Source organism: Erythrolamprus reginae, chromosome 8, assembly GCF_031021105.1.
Source record: "Erythrolamprus reginae isolate rEryReg1 chromosome 8, rEryReg1.hap1, whole genome shotgun sequence".
In the NCBI taxonomy this organism is placed as follows: domain Eukaryota; kingdom Metazoa; phylum Chordata; class Lepidosauria; order Squamata; family Dipsadidae; genus Erythrolamprus; species Erythrolamprus reginae.
In genome coordinates, this window is record NC_091957.1 from 57,504,794 (window position 1) to 57,530,862 (window position 26,069).

The window sequence follows — 26,069 nt, forward strand, 5'->3', positions numbered from 1 at the left end:
GCTCTTTGCTGCATTATGGGTGGCTGGGGGTTTGTTTAGCCTCCTTCTAATCGTTTTCAGATGCTCCTGACACCAGGAAACTTTTTCCTGGCAAAATAGGAAGGTGGGAGGGGACGGAAACCAATGGTTTAAAGCGGGTTGATTGATTCAGAAATCCACACAGCTGTCCAGGAAAGTAGTTCGATCCTGTGACTTGGTAGAGAGACTGGCCTAAACTATTCCCTAAGGCCGTTTGCTATTACTATTAGTCTTCTCAGGGTTCCTATCAGCCATCTCCTCCCACTTAGGGCTGTATGACTGCAACTTGTTGCTTACAATTTATGCTACTATTGTTTCCTGATTGCTTGTTTGTACAGTATGACTTTAATTTTGTATCTTATAATTCTTGACAAATGTCTCTTTTCTTTTTATGTTCACTGAGAGCATCTGCACCAAAGACAAATTCCTTGTGTGTCTAATCACCCTTGGCCAATACAGAATTCTGATCTGTTCTATTCCATTGCATTACATTCCATGCTAAATTCTCTCCTCTTCTCTTCAAAACCTGAGATTTCCTGTTGTTTTGGCCTCAAAACCCTGTTTGCAATTCTTCACGCGTTCCCTGCTCGCGGGGAGGGGGGCATGCAAAAGGGTGGGTGGGTGCGGGTTCCTTGGCCACTTCCCATTCCCACGACTCTTTTCACGCGTCACTTTCTGCCCCCCGACTTTCTCCCCTCCTACAATCTGGGGTGCGGGTGGGAGGGGAGAAGGGAGCATCTCCAGGTGGGCGCCTTCACACGACACGCGTTTCCCCGCTCGGGGGGGAAGGAGGAGTCCAGCAGGAGGCCAGAATGGGGGAGGGTGGGTGTCTCTGGGCTCCTAGGCTCATTCCCACGACTCTTCTTTTCACGCCTCACTTTCTCCCCTCCTACGCTGGAAGGGAGCATCCGCCGGTGGGCGCCTTCCGACGACACGAGGTTCCCTCCCCGCGGAGAGGCCGGCGCTGCGCTGCCCCCGCCCGCCTCCTTTCCCCGTGGCTGGTGGGCGCGCCGGGAGGCGGGGAAGGAGGCGTCCCGCCCTCCGCCTCGCCCGCCCGCCCGCTCGCCTCCCCCGGGCGCCGCTCCAGCCTCGCCGCCCGACGCCGCCGGACTCCGCCTGGGCGCCCCCGGGGAAGCGGCCTCGGCGGCAGCAGCAGCAACAGCGGGAGCGAGCGCGAGAGGAGCAGCAGCAGCAGCCCCGGCCATGCCCGCCCGACGGACGCCGCCGCTCCTGCCGCTGCTGCTGGCCGCCGTGCTGGCCGGGCCCGCCGAGGAGCCGCGCTCGCCAAGTTGCGCCGAAGTGAAGCGGCTGTACGCGGCCCGCGGCTTCAGCCCCAGCGAGGCGCCCGGCGTCCAGATCAACGGTGGGTGGGCGGGGGGGAGGGAGGGAGGGGGAATGCTGGGAGGGGGGTCCCCCCCCTGCAACAACAACCCCCCCACAATGCCTCCTCCGGGGCCTCCGTCGGCTGGCAGACGGGGGGCGGCGGGGGGACCCTGGAGGGGACCGGCCGGCCCCCCCCATTTAGCCTCGGTGGGGAGGGAGGGGGAATGCTGGGGGGGGTTTGTCCCGTGTAAGCCCCCCATATTCCCCCCTCTGACTTGCGGGGGTGGTGGTTTGCAGAGGGGCGGCTCGGCGGGGAGGGAGGGGGGACGTTGGGGGAGGAGGGGTCCCGTACAAGCCCCTCAGATCCCCCCTCCGATTTGCGGGGGCGGCTTGCAGAGTGGGGGCCGGGAGGTCCTCGGTGGGGACCCCCCATTGCAAGAACCTCCCCAACTCTCCAGGAGGGAAGGGGAGACGCTAAAGGGGGTCCCGTCCAAGCCCCCCCCAGATTGCCACCTTTGGCTTGCGGGGGTGGCTTGCAGAGGGGGCGGGGGACCCCGGAAAGTTCTCGGTGGGGAGCCCCCCTTGCAAGAACCGCCATGCCGCCCCCTCCCCAAATCCCCACCGTCCCCCCCTCCCGGAAGGCGCCCCCCTCGGGCCTCCCCACGTGCGGGGAGCATTGGAAGGGCTGCCTGTTGCATGGGGGGGGGGTCGGTCCCGCTGAGGCTTTGGGAACAAAAAGGGGGTGTCGGGGAGGGCTGGGCACCGCGGGAAGGCCCCTCCCGTTTAGGGATAAGCGCGGGGGGATCCCGGGTGAAAAGCGAAGGGGGGGGGTCCCAGGTCCCTTTGGAGCAGCTCGGGGCGTTCAAGCGAACCGCGCAGGAATTTGCGGATGGAATTTGCAACCCTGGATGCCTCTCTGTCTCCCCCCCCCCGCGCGCCATGTGGCTTCCCCCCCCCCCCCGTCTCGCCCCGGGGTGGAGTTTCTGGCCGGCTCCGAGCTCGGGATTGGTGGTGGTGGGGGCAAATGGTCTTTCTTTCTTTCTTTCTTTCTTTCTTTCTTTCTTTCTTTCTTTCTTTCTTTCTCTCCTTTCCCTTCCTCCTCCTCCTCTTCTTCTTCTTCTTCTTCTTCTTCTTCTTCTTCTTCTTCTTCTTCTTCTTCTTCTTCTTTTTCTTCTTCTTCTTCTTCCTCCTCTTCCTCCTCTTCCTCTTCTTCTTCCTCTTCCCCTTCTTCCCCTCCCCTTCCTCCTCCTCCCTCCTCCTCCTCCCTCTTCTTCTCATTTACATTAACCAAAGCGCAGGGGAAGCATCCTTGGCTTCCAGCCTTCCTGAGCTTTGGCAAGGGTGGGGGGGAGGTGACAAGGGTGGTGGGGGGGGCAATGCCACTTTAGAGAATTTGGAGAAATCTGGGAGTTGAACTCCACAAGTCTTAAAGTTGCCAGGTTTGAGGACCTCTGCGTTAGATGCTCCTGCCTCTTCTCCCTCTGGCTGCGTTGAAAGACCCCCCTGTGGCCCTCCGACTCCGGTTGGCCTTTCCACCTGGCCTGTCGGGATCAATGGAGCTTTTCAGACTCTTATATTCGGCCCGGGGTGGGGCCGGCTTGGGCGTCCCTTTGGGCGAAGAGAATGGTGCCCATTGAAGGCCGTGTTTGCTTCCAAAGTTTGGGCCGAGAACTTTTTCCCCGTCTGGGTGAATGTTTGTCCTTCGAGAAGTCATCCGTCCAACCTCTTCGCCGCCGGTCTGTGCCAGCTGAAGGAGGTGCCAGCGACTGCAGGCTTTCAAAACAGAGCCGGCCGTTTGGCAGGGGTCCCACTCCCCATTTTGGGCAGGGAGGGGAGGGCTGAGATTAGAAGTCTGGAGAAGACGTCCCTTGCGTCCCCTCCAGGGCCTCCAGGCACTAAGTGACACATGCATGTCACGATACACCCTGCCCATGAGGTCATCCAAACACCCTGTCCTGGCTTGGACTACAGTACCCATCTCCCACCTGCATGGATTTGCTCTCCGGCCGGTGAAAATAGCAGCTTTCTCAATGATATTATTGGTGTTATATTTTTGAAGGGACATTAAGGAGGGGGTTTAATTAAAAGATAATGTGTGTAACTGGATGACAAAATTAGAAACATAGAAACATGGATGATTGACGGCAGATTGATGGCCCATCTAGTCTGCCCTTATACTATTTCGTATCTTTTATCTTAGGATGGATCTTTGTTTAACCCAGGCATGTTTAAATTCAGTCACTGTGGATTTACAACCACGTCTGCTGGAAGTTTGTTCCAAGCATCTATTATTCTTTCAGTCAAATAATATTTTCTCACTGTTGCTTCTGATCTTTCCCCCAACTAAGCTCAGATTGTGCCCCGTTGTTCTTCTTAGAACAAAATTAGAAAAAAAAAATGGAAATGTTTTTGATGATTGTTATGAGTTACTAACAAAATATTGCATTTTATTCATGGAAAATACACTGCTCAAAAAAAATAAAGGGAACACTTAAAAAAACAGCATATAACTCCAAGTAAATCAAACTTCTATGAAATCAAACTGTCCACTTACGAAGCAACACTGATTGACAGTCAATTTCGCATGCTGTTGTGCAAATGGAATAGTTGTGCAAATGAAATAGTCAATGAGAGTATTTCATTCATTCAGATTTGAGTGTTCGCTTTATTTTTTTTGAACACTATTATAGATGGTCTATTGTATTGTTTGAATGTACGTTGAGAGAGAGAAAAAAATTTAACCCGGAAATAAAATAGCAGCTTTCTTGCTTGGCAAGTTGTAGAAAGAAGTTTGTTGTTGCTGATGAGGATTAAAAAGAAACCATGGCTTAGTAGGGGGGGTCCCCAAACTTGGCAACTTTAAAGAGTTTAAAGTTGGCAACTTTAAGACTTGTGGAATTCTGGGAGTTGAAGTCCACAAGTCTTAAAGTTGCCAAGTTTGAAGACTTCCGGCTTAGCCAAACATCTGAATCCAAATTCTGGGTGCATTCCGTATGTTTAAATAAACCAATCTTTGGATTATTCTGCTCCCAGCCTCCAGTTCTCTTCCCAGTGGGTCTTGAGGACTAGAATTATTATTTTCCATGTTCTGCGCAAAGACATTTTTATTTGCCCTTTTAACTGCCTAATAACTGTCTTAAACTTTTTACACTGCCGTATCATTTTATCGCCTTCTGTATATTTCTGTCGCTTTGGAGGTAAAGGTGAGGGGGGGGCTATTGGAGCCCCTGACTTTCTTCTAAAAACATTTTTTTAAATTTTGCAATTTTATTTTATCGCCGGCTGTATATTCCTGCCGTTTTGGAGGCAGAGGTATGGGGAGCTATAGGGGCTGACTTTCTTCTTAAAACATTTTATTTTTGAATTTTGCAATTTTAATTTGGGGTTTGTTTTGTTTTGTTTTGTTTGCTTTTTCTAAAGCATCCCTGACATCTTGGAAAAGGTGTCGCGAAGCCTTTAAAAAGAAGGAGGGAAAGAATCTGATTTTGCAAAAAAACTGCTCTTTCAAATCCTAAAATTTCTGGCAGAATTTTATCTCCCCGAGAGGAGATGTCTGGGGTTTTAGGGTGAGACTTTGACTGGTCCTTCCAGTTCCACCAGTCCCATCTGTCTCGGTTAACTCAGTGATCCTCTGTCAATGTGAGTTGTGTGTTTGTGTTTAGTTGTGGCTCCATTCTCCCAGAATAGGGGATTCTTGGAACTCAAAAGTGATGGGCCCTGTGCAGCTTGGCAAGATATCATTGGGGCATCTGGTTTCGGTATTTTGGGTCTTGTAGTCCGGTCTGGGTGAAGGCCCACTGGTGTTTGGTCTGGGTATTCTGGGTCTTGTAGTCCGGTCTGGGTTGGGTATTCTGGGTTTTGTAATCCGGTCTGGGTGAAGGCCCACTGGTATCTGGTCTGGGTATTTTGGGTCTTGTAGTCCAGCTTGGCTGCAAGGCCCACTAGGCCTCTGGTCTGGATATTCTGGGTTTTGCAGTCTGGTCTGGGTTGGGTATTCTGGGTCTTGTAGTCCAGCCTAGCTGCAAGGTCCACTAGGCCAGTGTTTCCCAACCTTTTTTGAGCCGCGGCACATTATTCATGTTTTCAAAATTCTGGGGAACACTGAACGGGAGGGGGGCGCTAAAGAAAAGTTTGGACAAAAAAAATATCTCTTCCTCCATTTCACTCTATTTCTCCCTCCCTCTTTCTCTCCCTTCCTTCCCTTCTTTCTCTCCATCCCTCTTTCTTTCTTTCTTTCTTTCTTTCTTCCTCTCTTTTTTGCTCTCTTTCTCTCTCCCTCCTTCCCTCCCTCTATGTCTTTCCCTCTCCCACCTTCCCCCCTTTCTTTCTCTCTCTCTCTTGCTTTCTTTCCCTCTCTTTCTCTCTCATTCTCTCTCCCCTCCTTTTTCTCTCTCTCTCTTTCTCTCTCGTTCACCACGCCAGCAACAGAGAGAAAAAGAAAGAGCGAGAGAGAGCCGGAGAGAGAGTGGAGTGCGCAGCAGCCATCAGCCTCCTCACCCTCCCAGACGTCCCCAGCGCCCGGCCTCACGCCGCCTCCCGTTAGCCCGGCCGACATTTCCCTGCTGCCGTTTTCTCTTCATGGCGCAAAGCCACACAGTCCCGGAATCCCGGATCGCTCACTTCTCCGGCCAGCGCGGCACTTTCCTGGGCAGATGGCTTTGCTGACCGGAGAAGCGAGCAATCCAGGAGTCCAGGACTGTGTGGCTTTGCGCCATGAAGAGAAAACGGCAGCAGGGAAAAGTCGGCCGTTTTCTCTTCATGGCGCAAAGCCACACAGTCCTGGACTCCTGGATTGCTCGCCCCAAGGCAGGAGGCGGCGGTGGAGGAGAGGGGGCGGATCGCGCCCCAAGGCTTGAGGCAGCGGCGGCGGCGGAGGAGGAGAGTGGGCAGATCCGGCGGGCAATGGGACAGGGCGGAGAAGCCAGGGGCGCGTTTGGCCGGAGGCACCGTGGAGAGGCAGGGGCAGCCGCGGCTCCCTTTACTCCTACTGCCGCACCTCCCTGCCCCTGCCTCCTTTTTCCCGCCCTCCTTCTTTGGGGCCCAGCAGGAGAATGCCGGATATGGCGGTCCGGCACTGGCAGCGCCCCGCCCAGCTGGAGCTTCCTAGGGGCGCCGTGGCACACCTGACGGTGTCTCGTGGCACACTAGTGTGCCGCGGCACACCGGTTGGGAAACGCTGCACTAGGCATCTGGTCTGGGTATTCTGGGTGTTATAGTCTGGTCTGGGTTGGGTATTCTGGGTATTGTAGTCTAGCCAGGCTGCAAGGCCCACTGGCATCTGGTCTGGATATTCTGGGTTTTGTAGTCCAGCCAGGCAGCAAGGCCCACCAGGCATCTGGCCTGGGTATTCTGGGTCTTGTAGTCCAGCCAACCAAACCTCTGCTGGCAGGGGAGGGGTTCTGCTGAGCCTATGGGATAATTCGAGGGGTGGGCTCCTTCTTATCCAGCCGCCTAATGGAGAGAGGCACTTTTGTGCTTTCTCCTTGTGACGTGGAGTTTTCCTGGCATGCAAAACCGGCCCTCTTCCTACTTCAAAACTGTTGGAGAGGCTCTTCTCCCTAAGCCCCTCTCTCTCCCCCCTCCCCTCCCCTCCCCTGGGCCAAGCCTCCGCCTGCTTGCTTTCTTTTTCCGCCTTGAATGGCCAAGCGTCCTGCATTCTCCCCGGGAACAAAAGGAGTTTTAGCCGGGTCCTTTCAGAGACCACCAAGGACCTGGGCCCCAGCCCTCCCGCTCCACCCCACTCTCAACAATAACAAAAATGCATGACGGAGCGGCTCAGAAATGTGAAGGGTCCCAGCCATTCATGCCGGCATCAAGATGGTCCTCCCTTCCCTCCCCAAGGGGGGAAAGAGAGAGAGAGAGAGCGCAGAAAATCCAATCCTTTTTTCTTCGAGGTGAGGCTTCTCCCTCTCTTCTTTCACAGAGAAACAGTCCGTAGGGTGGGTGGACCCTGATGGCTCGGAAATGGGGGTATTCACCCTGCAAACAGGGAGCAGCCAATGGGACTCCAGAGTCAGTAATGCTGGGCCGGAATGGGTTCTAATGCTGCTTTTGAGATCCAAGACCCCAAATACCTAAACCGGATGCAGCCAGGCTGGACTACATGACCCAGAATACCCAACCCAGACCGGACTACAAGACCCAGAATATCCAGACATGGCCTGGTGGGCCTTCACCCAGAGCGGACTACAAGACCCAGAATACCCAGACCTGGCCTGGTGGGCCTTCACCCAGAGCGGACTACAAGACCCAGAATACCCAGACCAGATGCAGCCAGGCTGGACTACAAGACCCAGAATACCCACACCTGGCCTGGTGGGCCTTCACTCAGATCGGACTACAAAACCAAGAAAACCCAACCCAGACCGGACTACAAAACCCAGAATACCCAGGCCAGATGCCTGGTGGGCCTTGCGCCCAAGCTGGACTACAAGACCCAGAATACCCAGGCCAGATGCCTGGGTAAACCTATCAATTTTGGGGTTTGAAGTCTGTTTCCGAACCTCAGCAAGGCTTCAACTCCCCAAATCTCCCATTCATCTGTTCTCCTAAAGCAGCTTTCTCCAACCTTGCCAACTTTTAAGACTTCTGGACTTTTGGAATTGATCTTTGCTTGACTGTCTGTCTAGTGTTAAGCCCTTAGCCAGGGGATAAAACAATGTGCTGAAGCTGACCAGACTAAGGATGCTAGCTAGATAAACACCTGATAGGCAGAGTCTTTCCCCAAAAAACTAAGGTGCGTCTTATAGTTTGAAAAATATTGTAGATAAGTGTCCTTTGGATGTCGATGGATGGGAAACAGCTTCCGGTTGCATCAGGGTAACCAATTCTTGTTGGTGGACGTCCAGGAGAGTCACGGCCAGCCCTTCACTGGATTTGAGACCGAACCTGAATTCTTGGCTAGGCCCGGTTGTTGACCTCATCTGGAGGCTGCGTCTGGACCTCTCCAGGGTTGGTTCGGATCAGCCGCAGCCGAGTAAAGTGGGGAGGGGGCCATTGGCCTTCGCTGAGGGCTCTCGGCGTGTGCGTGGGAGGATTCATTGCCTTGGCTGGCGTTTCCCAGAAGGTCCTCTACGACCAGTGCCAAAATAAACATGACTGCATTCCTTGTCATTTATAGTCAAATTATGATAGCTATTGTTTCGGAGGGGCCTCAATTATCAGGTGTTTCCTCTCATGAGCAATTTTGCCTTGACATAGAAACCTAGAAGATTGAGGGCAGAAAAAGACCTCCTGGTCCATCTAGTCTGCCCTTATACTATTTCCTGTATTTTATCCTAGGATGGATCTAAGTTTATCCCAGGCGTGTTTCAATTCAGTTCCTGTGGATTTACCAATCACGTCTGCTGGAAGTTTATTCCAAGCATCTACTACTCTTTCGGTAAAATAATATTTACTCACCTTGTTTCAGATCTCTCACCAAACTAACCTCAGATTTGGCCCCCTTGTTCTTGTGTTCACTTTCCTATTAAAAACTCTTCCCTCCTGAACTTTATTTAACTTTTTAACATCTTTAAATGTTTCGATCATGTCCCCCCTTTCCCTTCTGTCCTCCAGACTAGACAGATTGAGTTCATGAAGTCTTTCCTGATCAGTTTTATGCTTAAGACCTTCCACCATTCTTGTAGCCCGTCTTTGGACCCGTTCAATTTGATCCATCTCTTTTTGCAGGTGAGGTCTCTAGAACTGGACACAGTATTCCAAATGGGGTCTCACCAGCACTCTAGACAGCGGGATCAGGGGCTGTGAGGTCAGGTGGACAACCAGGGAGCAGAGAGGAGGAAGCGCATTAGTAGGGGAGAGTCGGTAGTCTGAGGTTGGGGTATTTTTTTGCATTCTCTGTTTGCCGCCTCTTGAATACAAGAGCTGCAGAGCCATCAGGTTGGACTTGACTTTGACCTTACCTGGAAAGATTTTGGTGTTTTTCCCCCCCTCTTGATTTCTGATAAGAATGTGTGCTTGGAAAGCTAAGGGTGACATTGGAGCAGGGAAGTCCCCAAGCTTGGCTGCTTTAAGACTTGTAGACTTCAACTCCCAGAATTCTCCAGCCAGCTATAGAAGTCTTCAAACTTGGCAACTTTAAAGACTTATGGACTTCAACTCCCAGAATCCTCCAGTCAGCTATAGAAGTCTTCAAACTTTGCAACTTTAAGACTCGTGGACTTCAACTCCCAGAATCCTCCAGCCAGCTATAGAAGTCTTCAAACGTAAAACGGTGACTTCATTTAGGACCCACATTCCTGTCCTGATAGTGATGGGGGGTTGAGGAATCCTCTCTTCCCCCCTTTCCCGTCACTTCACCTTGAAGAGTGCATCTTTCTCGGGCGAGCAAAGCCCCTCCATTGTTAAAAGGGATTAAAACTCCCTTGCAATGGGGGGAGATGCATTTGCACCAAAACGTGGAGTTGATGCATTGGGATTCTCCTCGTAAGCGGGCTGGTTTGCAGCTTTTAAAATCACAAGGACGGAAGAGAAAGCCGAGGGATTTTAAAATTCAGAGCCAAGCTATTCCCCCCCTCCTCCGCCCGTCAAATTCCCAACAACAACACAAAAAAACCCGTGGGTTTTTGCTGGGAAACAAAAATCCCACACACCCACAACGGCCTTTTGTTCTCTCCAGTGTGTGCATGTTTTAATATCATGGTACGATGCTTCCTTTGGTGCTTGTTAGTGGCACGATGAGAAAAAATGTAGTTAATTATGGTGCAGGACAAGGACAACAGGGGGACAGTCTCGGATTTGGGGAAAGGGGCTGGGTTTGGCACGGGTGCCAACGTTTCCACCTGAGGCTGGTGGCTCCCATGGGCAGGCCCCTTGTTCTCGCTGGTGAACCTAGCTAAGCGTTTTACTCTTTGAAAAGCAGGTTTCCAAGGCTGGGTGTCCTGGGCTTGGCATTTTGGCATATTGCAAAGAAAAAAGAAGAAGGAAGGGAAGAAAGAGAGATATAGAAAGAAAGAAAGAAGAAAGAGAGAGAGAGAAGAGAGAGAGAGAAAGAAAGAAAGGAGAGAGAAAGAAGAAAGAGAGAGAGAGGAGAGAGAGAGAAAGAAAGGAGAAAGAGAGAGAAAGAAAGAAAGGAGAGAAAGAAAGAAAAAAAGAAAAAAGAGAGAGAGAAGAGAGAGAGAGAGAGAAAGAAAGGAGAGAAAGAAAGAAGAAAGAGAGAGAGAAGAGAGAGAGAGAAGGAAAGAAGAAAGAGAGAGAAAAAAGAGAAAGAAAGAGAAGAGAGAGCGAGAGAGAAGGAAATAAAGAAAGAGAGAGAAAAAAGAGAGAAAGAAAGAGAAGAGAGAGCGAGAGAGAAGGAAATAAAGAAAGAGAGAGAAAAAAGAGAGAAAGAAAGAAGAGAGAGCGAGAGAGAAGGAAATAAAGAGAGAGAAAGAAAGGAAAGAAAGAAAGAGAAGAGAGAGTGAGAGAGGAGGAAATAAAGAAAGAAAGAAAGGAGAGAAAGAAAGAGAAGAGAGAGCGAGAGAGAAGGAAATAAAGAGAGAGAAAGAAAGGAAAGAAAGAAAGAGAAGAGAGAGCGAGAGAGGAGGAAATAAAGAAAGAGAGAGAAAGAAAGGAGAGAAAGAAAGAGAAGAGAGAGCGAGAGAGAAGGAAATAAAGAAAGAGAGGGAAAGAAGAGAAAAAGACTACCACATTCAGAGTATAAGATGCACATGAATTTTCAGCCTCTTTTAGGGAGGCTTATATGCCGAAAAATACGGTATTTCTCAGATGGTTATTGGGACCCAACTGAACATTGTCCTATTCAATCAGCAGACTTAGATCCCTGGCCTAAGGGCAATTAAATAATAATAAAAAATCCTGGGTGTATGATGTTGAAAGTGTGTGCAGCCAGATTTCAGACACCTGTTACTTGCCCGGGGCTAAACTTTGATCTTTGCTTTTCTGATAATGAGTTGGGGCCTGCCGAAGTATTTACTCAGAGCTGTAGCAATGGTTAACAACAAAAGACATTTGTCAAACTCCCTTTTTCTGCTGCAGAGCAAAGCTTGTTTGATTAAACCAGAGGCCTTGGCGTTTTTCTCCTCTCCTTTTAGAACTTATTTTGGTATTTCGTGGGGCAGGAGCACCAGCCAAAGCAAACACTTGTGAGCAGAAAATAACATTCTACCTGTTTTTTGTTTTCTTTGGGACTCCACTGGGAAGACTCCTTCGTAAGGCCCAGCCAACCCCGTTGAATACTGTAGTTGATACTCCCTAGTCTTAACAGTGGAGAACGTTGAGAGCAGAAAGTGGTTTGTAATTTTCCACATTGGGCTGGGGCAGGGGTAGGCAAAGTTAGCTCTTCTATGACTTGTGGACTTCAACTCCCAGAATTCCTGAACCAATCATGCTAGCTCAGGAATTCTGGGAGTTGAAGTCCACCTGTCGTAGAAGAGACAACTTTGCCTACCCCTGGGTTGGGGGGAAAAAGTTTTGAGTTGAGAAGATGCCAGAAAGAAAGATTAAGGTTGCCTTCATCCCATCAGTCAATAAATTGGTCAGTTTTGATGCTTCTTACCTTTGGGTTAAGACACACAAATCCAAGACCACGTTATGAAGATCTGAAGGCCACGTGCTGGTAAATGCAACATCTAAGTCTTCAGAATGTAGGGGAAGGGGTGACATTTTCTTGGTAGATTGTGGTGGTCTTGCATTTTTCTAATGAAAAATTAGTTGAAGATTTCCAGAGTTCTTGAGTTGGAAGAGGCCACCACAAAGAACATCCAATCCAACCTTCTTCAAGGTGCAGAATAACCAATTCAACCCTCCTTGAGATGTGGCTTTTCTTATGACTCTAAACTGTGCAATAGGGTTGATATTCCTGGCGGCGTCTGTAATATGGCAAATGATTTAGCTTTACTAGATAAGTGGTCAAAGCAATGGAAACTGCAGTTCAATGTTTCCAAATGTAAAATAATGCACTTGGGGAAAAGGAATCCTCACTCTGAGTATTGCATTGGCAGTTCCGTGTTAGCAAAAACTTCAGAAGAGAAGGATTTAGGGGTAGTGATTTCTGACAGTCTCCAAGTGGGTGAACAGTGCGGTCAGGCGGTAGGGAAAGCCAGTAGAATGCTACTTAAAAACTTCCAGAAGTGGAGAGACCCAATTTCCATTGGTAGATTGTTCCATTGTTGTGCAAATTTGTCTAAGTGAAGTCTATTTAGCACAGCTTGCAACTTGTTCTTTGTTTCTCGGTGAGGGTCTTCCCTATGACCTCCTTGTACATACCTGAACATTAATGTGTGAATCCTTGTCCAAACAAGACGTAGTTTCTGTTTCTTCATGGATTCTACCCCATTTTTATGACCTCAGATCCATGGCGGTTTGGGTTTTTTCCTTTATTTTAAGTTCTATTTGCTAGCTGGGCTTGCTTTTAAGAAGACGTGAAGAATTCTATTCCATCTATCTATTTTTTTGGACATTGACTGTTTATTAGGAGGTCTGTAAAAGATTGTCTGTTGGAAGGCAGCTTCAACTATCAGTTCACCCATGCTGGTTTGTTTATCTGCATATTAAGCATCTGGGCTTGTCAGCCTTTGATCAAGAGGTTAATTAAAAAGGTTTGTGCCTGCTAATGAACTGGGCTGGGGTTTCCTTCAAATATTCTTACCGCAAGTAGTTACAGAAATGTCAGGCCAACAGAAGCTATCGTAAAAAGAACCAATTCAATCAAGTTAATTCAGGTTTGTTTTTAACTGCCTGGAAGTCCTGATAACAAATGCCGGTGTGGGGAAAAGGGCAGGGGTTGAGAAGGTAGGATCATGAAGAGATGAAAGGAGGAGAGATTAATAATAATAATAATAATAATAATAATAATAATAATAATAATAATATATTAGATTTGTATGCCGCCCCTCTCCGAGGACTCAGGGCGGCTCACAACAACATAAACAGTGTACAAATCCAATTTTAAAAATACAATTAAAAACCCTTATAATAAAATAAAATAATCACACAACCCAATCAAACCATACACCAACTTTGACAATTGGGGTGTGTGTTAGTTTCCCCATGCCTGGTGGCAGAGATGAGTTTTTAAAAACGTACGAAAGGCGAGGAGGGTGGGGGCAGTCCTAATCTCTGGGGCGAGTTGGTTTCAGAGGGCCGGGGCCGCCACAGAGAAGGCTCTTCCCCTGGGTCCCGCCAGACGACATTGTTTAGTCGACGGGACCTGGAGAAGGCCAAAAATGAAGAATCTTGAGTTTGGGATTCACAAAGACCCCTGGGCCGCTCAATTGAGCCCAATCCATAGGATTCTTGCACAGAATGAAGGAAGAACTATTTATGCTTCCTTGAAATAAATTTTAAAAAGCGTCTTCCAGAGGTGATATGATATATATAAGATACTTAGAATCCTGCATTCAATTTTGGTCGCCATGATGCAAAAAGGATGTTGAGACTGTAGAAAAAGTGGAGAAGAGCAACAAAGAGGATTAGGGGACCGGAGGCTAAAAGATAGGAAGAACGGTTGCAGGAACTGGGCATGGCTGGTTTAATGAGAAGAAGGACCAGGGGAGACATGATAGCAGCCTTCCAGTATCTCAGGGATTGCCCTAAAGAAGAAGGAGTCAAGCTATTCTCCAAAGCACCTGAGGGCAGAACAAGAAGCTAAACTAAACAAGGAGAGAAGCACCTTAGAACTAAGGAGAAATTTCCTAATAAACAGAACAATCAATCCATGGAACAGCTTGCCACCAGAAGTTGTAAATGCTCCAACACTGAAAGTTTTTAAGCAGATGTTGGATGACCATCTGTCTGTAGGGTTTCCTGCCTAAGCAGGGGGTTGGACTAGAAGACCTCCAAGGTCCCTTCCAACTCTGTTGTTGTTATAATTATTATATATCTTAGAATTTGGAGAATTATTTGAGGAATTAGTTCATTTGGGAGATTTGCGCAGTGAATTCAACCATAAAGTGTCCAACCGGTGGGAGTTTGTCCAATACATTGTGTGGATGTAGTTAAATAGTTCAGGGGTTGACTCTGTAGAGTGTCAACACAACCCATGTATTTGTCCAAATCTTTGGTGTCCACCTGAGATGATTCCACCCAACAGAGAGTCAGGTAATGCTGGTCTGGTTTTGGAAGTCTCCAACCAGCTGCTGAGATTCCAGGCCTTTGTATGGCTTGACTGGACATATTCCCAAAATCTGGGACAAGGCATGAAGTTCCATCTGGCCCTCAGCCCACTCTGTCTGGTCAGTTGAGCTGGACTTCCCCTCCTTCCCATCCCCTGCTTGATTAAACTTTGCAGCCGACTTAGAACCAGACAAAATAGTTGTGGGGGAATTACAGGCCTCCTGACAAGAGGGTTTATGATGTAGTTGTTTGTGTGGCATAGGGAGCAATTTGTGTGCTTGGCCGGCTGGCAGAATTGAGTGGGAGAAACCTTGAAGGCGGGGGTTGGTGGTCAGCCAGCTACTGACCGGTTAGAATCGTAACACAGAAAGCCATTTCAGCTCAGGGCTGGCTAAATTGGTCCAAGGACAGGGTTTCTCAACCATGCCAACTTTTAAGATGGGTGGACTCCTAGAAACCTAGAAGATTGACAGCAGAAAAAACCCTCCTGGTCCATCTAGTCTGCCCTTATACTATTTTCTGTATTTTATCTTAGGATGGATCTATGTTTCTCCCAGGCATGTTTAAATTGAATTCCTGTGGATTTACCAACTACGTCTGCTGGAAGTTTGTTCCAAGGATCTACTACTCTTTAGTCAAATAATATTTTCTCATGTTGCTTCTGATCTTCCCCCCAACTCACCTCCGATTGTGCCCCCTTGTCCTTGTGTTCACTTTCCTATTAAAAACACTTCCCTCCTGAACCTTATTTAACACTTTAACCTATTTAAATGTTTCGATCGTGTCCCCCCTTTCCCTTCTGTCATTCAGACCATACAGGTTGAGTTCATGAAGTTTTTCCTGATCAGTTTTATGCTTAAGACCTTCCACCATTTTTGCAGCCCGTCTTTGGATCCGTTCAATTTGATCCATCTCTTTTTGTAGGTGAGGTCTCCAGAACTGGACACAGTATTATTCCAAATGGGGTCTCACCAGCCATACAGCGGGTTCGCAATCTCCCTCTTCCTGCTTGTTATACCTCTAGCTATGCAGCCAAGCATTCTACTTGCTTTCCCTACTGCTTGACCGCACTGTTCACCCATTTTGAGAAACCACGACACCTAAATCCTTCTCTTCGGAAGTTTTTGCTAACACAGGCCTCTGCCGTTGACTTCTGCTTGCTAGAACCTGGTTTGAGAAGGTCGTGGTGGCAGAACCTTGGGTTGCTGTAACCATGATGAGTGCATAACCCAGTGGCCAAGTGCCCAAATTTGGATTGTGTGACCAGGGGGATCATCCACCCGTTAAGAGTGCAACGGCTGCTGTAACTTCAAACCGTCACTAAATGAACAGGTTGTTAATCAAAGATGCTAGCCATACTTCATTACTCTGAGCCTTGGTTTAAAGCTTGTTTTGTGGAAGGAGTTTGATTGTGTTTGTGCCACACCCCAAGATATACACGGGCTTTGTAAACCATCCCACATAATTCATTAAACTGGAATTATTTTTAAAAAAGCAACACCAGGATGCTTATGAACCAGGCCGTTCTGTGGGCAGCAAGATACCGTTGTGGCTTTACAAAATTAAATTGCATTTTGCTTTCTTGGTGTGCTTGGACAAGTGGCTATTTGTAAGTCTCCCTTGTTTTAATTCTTTCCTCCTTGATTCTCTGTAAACAAAAGGAAGGCCGGGTCTCCATTTGCTAAGGAATCCCCAGGTGCGATGTCATTTAAATGTTAATTTGGCTGATTTTTATTTTATTTATTTTAGGGCCAAACAAATGGGCTAATGCTCCTTGATTGAAGTGCATTGCTTGTTTTTTTCAGGGAGAAAGCTTGAAGCTTTCTCTCCTTTCTCCTCTGGAGAGGGAGAGGAATGTGAAGCTGTAACCTTTCTTTCCCCCCTTGTCATAGCTAATAAAGTTTGCTTAGGTCTTAATTTTTCTACTTCGCTTCACAAAGTAATTGAAACTTCCCTTTTGCCTTTCCCTTCCAATCTCCTTTCCCTCCCACCTGTGTCGGGAAAAAAATCCATGATTTGGTCAGTGAATAAATGGAATTTCAGCAAGAAACGTAGCGACAAATTCGGGCAGCCAAACTCTCTTGAGTTAGACAGGTATTAACCAATTGGGTAGATGGTCCCTCAAGAGGCAGTGACCCTAAAACACCCACCCACACACTCACACAAACAGTAAAAACATATTTTTACGGGAAGGACAGCAAATAAAACATTAGGAAAATTGTTATGCTTCTAAAGGTGAAAATAATTCTAGGCGATATTTTTGCTAGTTCCGGAGGACTTCTGCCAATGGTCCTTGTTTTTCTTTTTTTTTCTTATTTAAAAAAAATTTTTTTAAGAGAATATATAGTACAAAAAGTAAACATCAGTCAACCAATCTCAAATGAAAAGAACATGTAGAAAAACAAAACAGAAAAACAGAAAGAGTAGAAAAAATAAGAATAACAAACATTAGTGAGATACTATGCTTGCTCTTCCCTTTCTTATTATATTTTGTAAATGAACAATTTAATAATCAATTAGCAGTTTCCCATATTAAAGTTTTGTATGCTCTCCTGACAGTTTATTATTATTATTATTATTATTATTATTATTATTATTATTATTGTTATTATTATTATTATTATTATTATTAATTAGATTTGTATGCTGCCCCTCTCCAGAGAAATCGGAGCGGCTCACAACAGCAAAATGACACAATCCAATAGTTAAAACAATTTAAAACCCTGAATATAAAAACAATCATACATCATATACAATCACATACAATCATACAAACAAACCATACATAAAACGGAAACGGCCTAGGGGAATCTATTTCCCCATGCCTGTTATTAAAGCAGACATACACACAAACATACCATACATGAATTGCATAGGCCCAGGGGAGATGTCTCAATTCCCCCATGCCTGACGGCAGAGGTGGGTTTTAAGGAATTTACGAAAGGCAAGGAGGGTGGGGGCAGTTCTAATCTCAGGGGGAGCTGGTTCCAAAGGGTCGGGGCCGCCACAGAGAAGGCTCTTCCCCTGGGTCCTGCCAAGCGACATTGTTTAGTTGATGGGACCCGGAGAAGGCCCACTCTGTGGGACCTAATCGGTCACTGGGATTCGTGTGGCAGAAGGCGGTCCCGGAGATATTCTGGTCCGATGCCATGAAGGGCTTTATAGGTCATAACCAACACTTTGAATTGTGACCGGAAACTGATCGGCAACCAACGTAGACTGTGGAGTGTTGGTGTAACATGGGCATTCCTGTTCCTTGTTCTTCAATTGCTAAAATAACCTGTGGATTTGGGCTGGCCCATTGGGTCTGTTTTTGCCATCCCCAGGCTCCAGAGCCTTTCCTGAACCCTCGGCAGGGCGAAAACTTTCCTGCCCGCCAGAATTTTGTTATTGGCCATTCCTGAATCCAGGATGTCAAAGAGTCCTCAGAACTTCTAGCAAAACAATTCCTCAGTCCACCTGGAGAAGCTCCTAACAGTCAGAGACGTTGGGCAGCAAAACCAGTGACCGGGTCAAGGTGTGTCTACATCTCTCGGTTGATGTGTCTGGACAATGCATCTGTAGGCCATAATTCAGGCAGGTTTTCCTCCCTAAGCGCCTGTGGCCTGTGACCTTTGCTGGAGAACCTGACCTGGAGGCTGGCTGGCTGGCTATCCTTAGACACACAGAAGCAATAAAATCTCCCGTGCTTTTATTAAGAGTGTGGTTAATAATAGTGAAGGCACACACTAAGCTTTCTCACTCTGTGTGGGCTGGAAACCTGTTTTCTCCTTGCTGTAAAGAGGCAGAAGACGTAAAAACACACATGGGGACACTTTTTTTTTCTCCGGACCACCAGAGATGATCCCAACCTGGGACCTGAACCAGATTGTCATCACCTCTTGAGTAATATCTACACCACGTGAGAACCTTGAGCTAACGATTGAGCAAGATGATAAAGCAGCAAATTTCCAAATATTCCTAGGGGTAATAGAGTGGTGCCTCTACCTAAGAAGGCCTCTACTTGCAAACTTTTCTAGATAAGAACCGGGTATTTTTTTGCCTCTTCTCAAGAACCATTTTCCACTTAACAAACCTGAGTCTCCGAAACTGTAACCGGAAAAGGCAGGGAGAAGCCTCCATGGGGCCTCTCTAGGAATCTCCTGGGGGGAAACAGGGCTAGAAAAGGCAGGGAGAAGCCTCCGTGGGGCCTCTCTAGGAATCTGCTGGGAGGAAACAGGGCCAGAAAAGGCGGGGAGAAGCCTCCGTGGGGCCTCTCTAGGAATCTCCTGGGAGGAAACAGGGCCTCCACCCTCCCTGTGGTTTCCCCAATCACACACATTATTTGCTTTTACATTGATTCCTATGGGGAAAATTGCTTCTTCTTACAAACTTTTCTATTTAAGAACCTGGTCACGGAATGAATTAAGTTCGTAAGTAGAGATACCATTGGATATCCTTAAGCAGCAGATTTTGACAGGGTTATGTGTGTGTCACAACATGGGTACAACTTCAGAGAACCAGTAAATGATACAAACAGCCGAGAGATAGGAGGAAAATCTGTGTCTTTTGTCCCAGGGAAGAAACAGATAAACAGATAGGAGGAGAGACAGAGAGATGAAAATGTACGTCAGCAGCCGGGTGAGAAATTGGGACAACAAACTTCTCATAACTTGGAGGGCTGGGGGGCGGGGGGCGGTGATGGTGTCTCAAGGTGAATGGTGGGTTTATGAATAAGAGCAGGCTACCTTTGAAGAGTGTTCGGAAACTTCAAATCTTGCAAAATGTATTATTATTATTATTACTTACAGAACCGCCTTCTTCCGCATGAATCCTAGCAACTGTGCGTCAGGTCCCACAGAGTTGGCCTTTTCCAGGTCCCATCAACCAATGTCGGTTGGCAGGGCCTAGGGGAAGGGCCTTCTCTGTGGGGGCCCCAGCCCTCTGGAATCATCTCCCCCCGGAGATTTGCACTTCCCCCACCCTCCTTGCCTTCCGCAAGAGTGTTGACTCATTTATGTCACCAGACTTGGGACAATTAGATCGTAGGCCCCCTGGCCAATGAATGTTATGTGGGGTTGAGGTTTGAATGTGTACGATTGATTTTTAAAATATTGGGGATTTTAGGCTAGTAATCTAGTTTAATTAATTGGATTTGCCATTGCATTTTATTGTTTTTACTATATGTTGCAAGCCGCCCCGAGTCTTCAGAGAGGGGCGGCATAGAAATCCATTGAATTAAGGAAGGAAGGAAAGGAAGGAAGGAAAGAAAGAAAGAAAGAAAGAAAAAGAAAGAAAGAAAACATCAAAGGAGATCCTGATCCTAAAGGTGGAGTTTAAGATGGACATATGTCCACTAGGTTTGCTTTTATTTGGATTCTTTTACCTTTCAGGAGGTTCTCCTTGATAATGAATGCTCCAAGAAACCTGGTTTAGGAGGAATCAGGGCCACTAAGCTGGTATCTTTGAGTGCATCTTATAGTTGAAGAATGTGGACACCCAAAATTTATGAGTTGAGCTCAACCACAGACCCAAGTTTCATTGAGTTCAGTTTCTGATTTGATTGAAGAAGAAGCGTGGGCTTATTAAGAAGGGGTCTTTTGGATACAGTGGGCTTTCTCCAGAATAAATAGCTGTGCCAAGTTACCTCCCTGGGTTATTAAAATGGGCTTCTGGGCACATCTGCTTGGATGGAGGGGGACACGTTGGGTTGATGAGTTCGTTGTGTTCTCTGTTTGCAATGCTGGCTTCTTTGTTGTCGGTTGAGTTTGAAACATTGGGACTTTCTCGTTTTCAGTAATGTTCATACCGGTTGGGGTTGTTGAGGAGGAGGAAGAGGGGGGGCAATTCCCCAATTGGGAGGCAGAGGTTAGAAGGCTACAGGCAAAAGGAAGGTCATGACCCTGCTTTTCCAGCCAAGAAAATGGCGGTAATGAGAGGGGATTTCTCTCTCTTGGAAAAAGGGCAGTTTTGTTTGTATGAAGGAATGTGATCGCTGGGATTCAAAGGCAACATGCCGACCTAGCGAGGATTAAGCCTAATTATTTGCCCAGCTTCTCCGAGAAGAGAACAGGATGTAAGTTTCTGATAGGAAATGGGGCTGGGGTAGGGGAGGGAAAACCAGAATGGGTCGTCCCCTCCCTCCGAATTAGCCGTGGAATGTGGAATTGAAGAAGGCCATTGAAGGTCGCCCTCACTTCTAATCATCCTTATTAGAAAGCTCCTAATCTCTCTGCTTGGGAACTTGCAAGTGATATTGGCAGTTGGCTTAAATTAATTAATGACCAAAAAAATAAAACCCATAATGGACGTTTGTGGAACAAGGGGTGGGGGGGCTTTGTTTAACCCAGGGCATCATTTTTAGAGAATGGCTTTTGCAATTTTGCCAGGGCGATATCTTGCTTTCTGCACACGCGGTTCTTAGGAAAAATTCCTTTCTGAGGCTTCCACAAACGGATGTAGGAATAGCAATAGCATTTAGACTTCTATATCTCTTCACAGTGCTTTCCAGCCTCTCTAAGTGTTTACAGAAAATAAGCATCTTGCTCCCAACAATCTGGGTCCTCCTTTTACTGACCCTGGAAAGATGGAAGGCTGAGTCAACCGGAAGGAAGGAAGGAAGGAATAGACATATGCCACTTCACAAGCCTTTCCAGCCCTCTCTAAATGGTTTACAGAGAGTCAGCCTTTTGCCCCCAACCATCTGGGTCCTCATTTGACCCACCTCGGAAGGATGGAAGGCTGAGTCAACCTTGACTTAGGGTAACGGACGGGCAGATGGGATGGTCCTCGGGAGGCAAAACCCACAGCGGGAGCAATCATGGGCCTTCCTAGATACGCCCATGTCTCGTCAACACTCCTGCACTGGTTGCCAATCAGTTTCCGGTCACAATTCAAAGTGTTGGTAACGACCTATAAAGCCCTACATGGCATCGGACCAGAATATCTCCGGGACCGCCTTTTGCCGCACGAATCCCAACGGCCGATAAGGTCCCACAGAGTCGGCCTTCTCTGGGTCCCGTTGACTAAACAATGTAGGTTGGCGGGACCCAGGGGAAGAGCCTTCTCTGAGGCGGCCCCGGCCCTCTGTAATCAGCTCCCCCCGGAGATTCGAACTTCCCCCACCCTCCTTGCCTTTCGCAAGATATTGAAGACCCATTTATGTCACCAGGCAGGGGGGGATTAATGCCCCCCCTCTTCTGACCAGTAGGACTTGAGTGTGGTGTGATTGTCTAGCTTGATTGATTTTTAAGGATAGCGGGTTTTTAATTTAGTTTTTTTTCTTAATATTAGATTTGGGTTTTTTATTGTATTATATTATTGTTGGGAGCCACCCAGAGTCCTTGGAGAGGGGTGGCATACAAATCTAATAAATTATTATTATTATTATTATTATTATTATTATTATTATTTAATTATTATTTATTATTAATTGTTTGTTTTGTTGTTGTTGTTGTTGTTGTTGTTGTTGTTCTTCTTCTTCTTCTTCTTCTTCTTATTATTATTATTATTATTATTATTATTATTGAGCCTGCTGAGATTCGATCTGCCAAACTGCTGGCAGCCGGTAATCAGCAGAAGTAGTTTGCAGTACTGCACTCTAACCATTGGCCCGTTGAGATGGTTGGGTGTATTAGACGGAGACCTGAAAATGGATTAATTCAGAGATCCAACCCAGGCCCTTCTGCAAACAAGACTTGCAAAGGATTTAGGGAAGTGGCAAATTTTACAATTAATTTCCGAAAAGAGGCTTCCTTATCCAGCTGACGTATCTTGATTTTAGCTAAGCCTGTAGCTTTGGGATTAGGTTTACGTGATTTATAGAAGATTTACAGTTTCTTGCTGGCCTCCCATCAGATAAGTTTCGCCTTTATCTTGATCTATTAATTAGTTCTATTCTTCCCCCTTCTCTCTTTTCGGTTGCATTGTTGAAACCTAAACGATTATTCTGCTATGCGCCCTATTATGATCGATGATTACAGCCATAAATCTCAACGGACCTTTGTTTTGGCCGGTTTCATGGCAGGAGAAAAAACTTGCAAGTTATTTGTAGTCGGTTGTGTTTGGGAGTCTGGACTTCTGGGGTTGTAAAACTTTGATTTTGGAAAGAGAAACGGAAGCAAAACTATGTGAGGAGGGAGACTTTGCCCCCCTTATTTCTTTCTTTTGTTTCCAGGACAGAATTAAGTTTTCTTAATGTAGCTTTTGGCTCTGAGTGCACCAGGCATAAATCTCCCCTGCTCCTTTTCCCTTGTAAATCCACAAGCCTCAATTTTGCCAGTAATTAAAATGGGGTTGAGGGGGAGAATAAAAATCCCATCGATCTCGGGTTGTGCAAAGTATTTTTTAAGCCAGTAACGCAGGAATAACTTTAAAATGTCTGGTTTTTGCAAGGAGCAGCCCAGCAAGCCCACACGACAGAAAGCTCGCCCCCCCCCCCCAAAAAAAGTATATAAGTTCCTCCTAGGAGATTTTTGTGTTGCCAGAATGGAACCCAGCATTTTGTGGCATCGTGAAATTTATTCATAGAAACATAGAAGATTGACGGCAGAAAAAAACCTCTTGGTCCATCTAGTCTGCCCTTATACTATTTCCTGTATTTTATGTTAGATGGATCTATCTATCCCAGGCAAGTTTGAATTCAGTTCCTTTGGATTCTTCCTTCATCATTCCTTCTTTCTTTCTCTTCCTTCCTTCCTTCTCTTCCTTCTTCCTTCATTGTTTTCCTTCCTTCCTTTCCTTCTTTCTTTCTTTTCTTCCTTCTTTCCTCCCTCCCTCCCTTCCTCATTCATAGAAACATAGAAGATTGACGGCAGAAAAAAACCTCTTGGTCCATCTAGTCTGCCCTTATACTCTTTCCTGTATTTTATCTTAGGATGGATATATGTTTATCCCAGGCATGTTTAAATTCAGTTACCGTGGATTTATCTACCACGTCTGCTGGAAGTTTGTTCCAAGGATCTACTACTCTTTCAGTAAAATAATATTTTCTCATGTTGCTTTTGATCTTTCCCCCAACTAACTTCAGCTTGTGTCCCCTTGTTCTTGTGTTCACTTTCCTATTAAAAACACTTCCCTCCTGGACCTTATTTAACCCTTTAACATATTTAAATGTTTCTAGCATGTGCCCCCTTTCCCTTCTGTCCTCCAGACTAGACAGATGGAGTTCATGAAGTCTCTCCCAATAAGTTTGGTGTTTAAGACCTTCCACCATTTTTGTAGCCCGTCTTTGGACCCCTTCAATTTTATCCATATCTTTTTGTAAGGTGAGGTTTCCAGAGCTGAAGACAGTATTCCAAATTTTTGGGACGTTAAATGGTTTTTGCCAGAATGGAACCCAGCATTTTGTGGCATTGCAACATTTATTGTCACAATCCCTCTTTTCTTTGGGCAGGAGTGAAATGATGCCCTTGGGGGGGGGATGGAAGGAGGGGGCAATTGCTGTGCCTCCCCACTCCAGCTGTGGTTGACAGGCAACCTGCTCCCCCAATTAAAGAAATAAAATTGCGGTTGCACAAGGAATAATGGAGAAGGTCCTCTTTCTGCGTGGGGTTTTATTTGATGTTCGACTTCTTTTTTGTTATTGTACTATTGTTTTTAAAAACATTTAATCCTTATTGAGTTCATTAGTTATAAACAAACCACATCTAAACAAGACATACAAAAGTACATGAAATAGAAACGTTTATTTTATTTATTTATTTATTTATTTATTTATTCATTCATTCATTCATTCATTCATTCATTTATTCATTCATTCATTCATTTGTCCAATACACAAATACATAGGAAGAAAATAGACATGTGGTAATATATATAAGGGTAAAAATGAACTTAGAGGGGAGGATATATGAAAGAAAGAGAATATATATGATAAGTGAGAGAAAGGAAAGAGAATTGGACAGGGGACGATAGGCACACCAGTGCACTTATGTACGCCCCTTACTGGCCTCTTAGGAACCTGGAGAGGTCAATCGTGGAGAGTCTAAGGGAGAAATGTTGGGGGTTAGGGGTTGACATAATTGAGTCCGGTAATGAGTTCCACGCTTCGATAACTCGATTGTTGAAATCGTATTTTTTACAGTCAAGTTTGGAGTGGTTCGTATTAAGTTTGAATCTGTTGCGTGCTCTTGTGTTATTGTGGTTGAAGCTGAAGTAGTCATTGACCGGTAGGACGTTGCAGCATATGATCTTGTGGGCAATACTCAAATTGTGTTTTAGGCTTTCTAGGCCCAGGATTGTTAGTCTATTTTTGTAGGATATTCTGTTTCGAGTGGAGGAGTGAAGGGCTCTTCTGGTGAAATATCTTTGGACATTTTCAAGGGTGTTGATGTCTGAGATGTGGTATGGGTTCCAGACAGATGAGCCGTAGTCTAGGATGGGTCTGGCAAAAGTTTTGTAGGCTCTTGTGAGTAGTGTGAGATTGCCTGAGCAGAAGCTGCGTAGGATCAAGTTAACAACTCAAGAAGCTTTTTTGGCGATATTGTTGCAGTGGGCTTTGGCACTTAGGTCATTTGATATTAGTTGAATGTGTACAACAGCAGGTGAAATTGATTGTCAATCAGTGTCGCTTGCTAAGTGGACAGTTTGATTTCACAGAAGTTTCATTTACCTGGAGTTATATTCTGTTGTTTAAGGGCTCCCTTTATTTTTTTGAGCAGTGTACATACCTACACACATACTTCTCTACCCTATCTTTATATTACTTACTATTTTCATTACACTTGTTGATCCCATTTTAACAATTCTTCCCTGTTTATTTAAATTGTCCGTATTATCTCTTCTAATTTCTAGCCATTTGTAAAAGTTTTCTCATACGCGTTAAAAAAAAACCTCTTCCTTGTTTGTTTTGCAATTCATCAGTAAGCCTGGTCATTTCAGCACAATCCATTATTTTATTAATGATCATATTATCTGACAGGAGGTTTGGATCTTTCCAGGGTTGAGCGTATGCCAATCGCACAGCTATTGTAAGTACTATTGTATTTTTTATTGCCCTGAGTCCTACGCGATTGGGTGGAATAGAAGTGAAATAAATTATGTTTTAATTTAACGTTTGACATGTGTCATGGCTGGGGAAATTGGGTTGGTGGTCCTTCCTACCATAGCTACATCCGACCACAGTTCATTTTTGCTCCAGGTGACCAAGGAGAAACTTTTGTTTGTTTGTGTGTGTGTGTGCCCATTTTTTATTTTTATTTTTGTAAGCAAGGGTCTTTTTGTGTTGCCTTCTCTGGTCCCTTGTGTATTTCAGATGCTTCCTTGGTCTTTTCTCTGTTTAGCAGAATTCTCCAGCAAGCTTGTTAATTAGCAGCGATAAGAGGAACCTTAATCTCCCTTGATAAGGAAACCAGGGCAAGTTGAGTGTGAAATTGGATTAGTCTCGGGTTCTTTTGATGGCTGGCTTTCAGGGGAAGTCGTAAACCATTAAGAGAGGACAATGCCCGCTGGTGTGTCCAGGAACATTTAAGCCAGAAAAGCTGACCAAGTACTTCCGAAGAAGAGGAAGGATGAAGGCAGAACAAAGGCACCAGGGGGAAGCATCTTGAGCTCAGCTAGATTTGGCCAACGGTCCAATGAACGGTCTTCACTGTGACCTTGTTGGCCACTTCTGGTCTTATAGTTAATAATAATAATAACAGAGTTGGAAGGGACCTTGGAGGTCTTCTAGTCCAACCCGCTGCTTAGGCAGG

The 26,069-nt window shown here is 46.2% G+C and overlaps 1 protein-coding gene across 1 annotated transcript in view; it reads left to right on the forward strand.

Annotated features, from left to right (window-relative positions):
• Positions 1-1,067: 1,067 nt before the first annotated feature.
• GPC4 (glypican 4) overlaps positions 1,068-26,069 on the forward strand; it is a 53,117-nt gene continuing 28,115 nt past the window's right edge. The window contains exon 1 of the mRNA XM_070759998.1: positions 1,068-1,381. Coding sequence (XP_070616099.1) covers positions 1,222-1,381 — 160 coding nt within the window. The 5' untranslated portion in view covers positions 1,068-1,221. The remainder of the gene's footprint in view (positions 1,382-26,069) is intronic.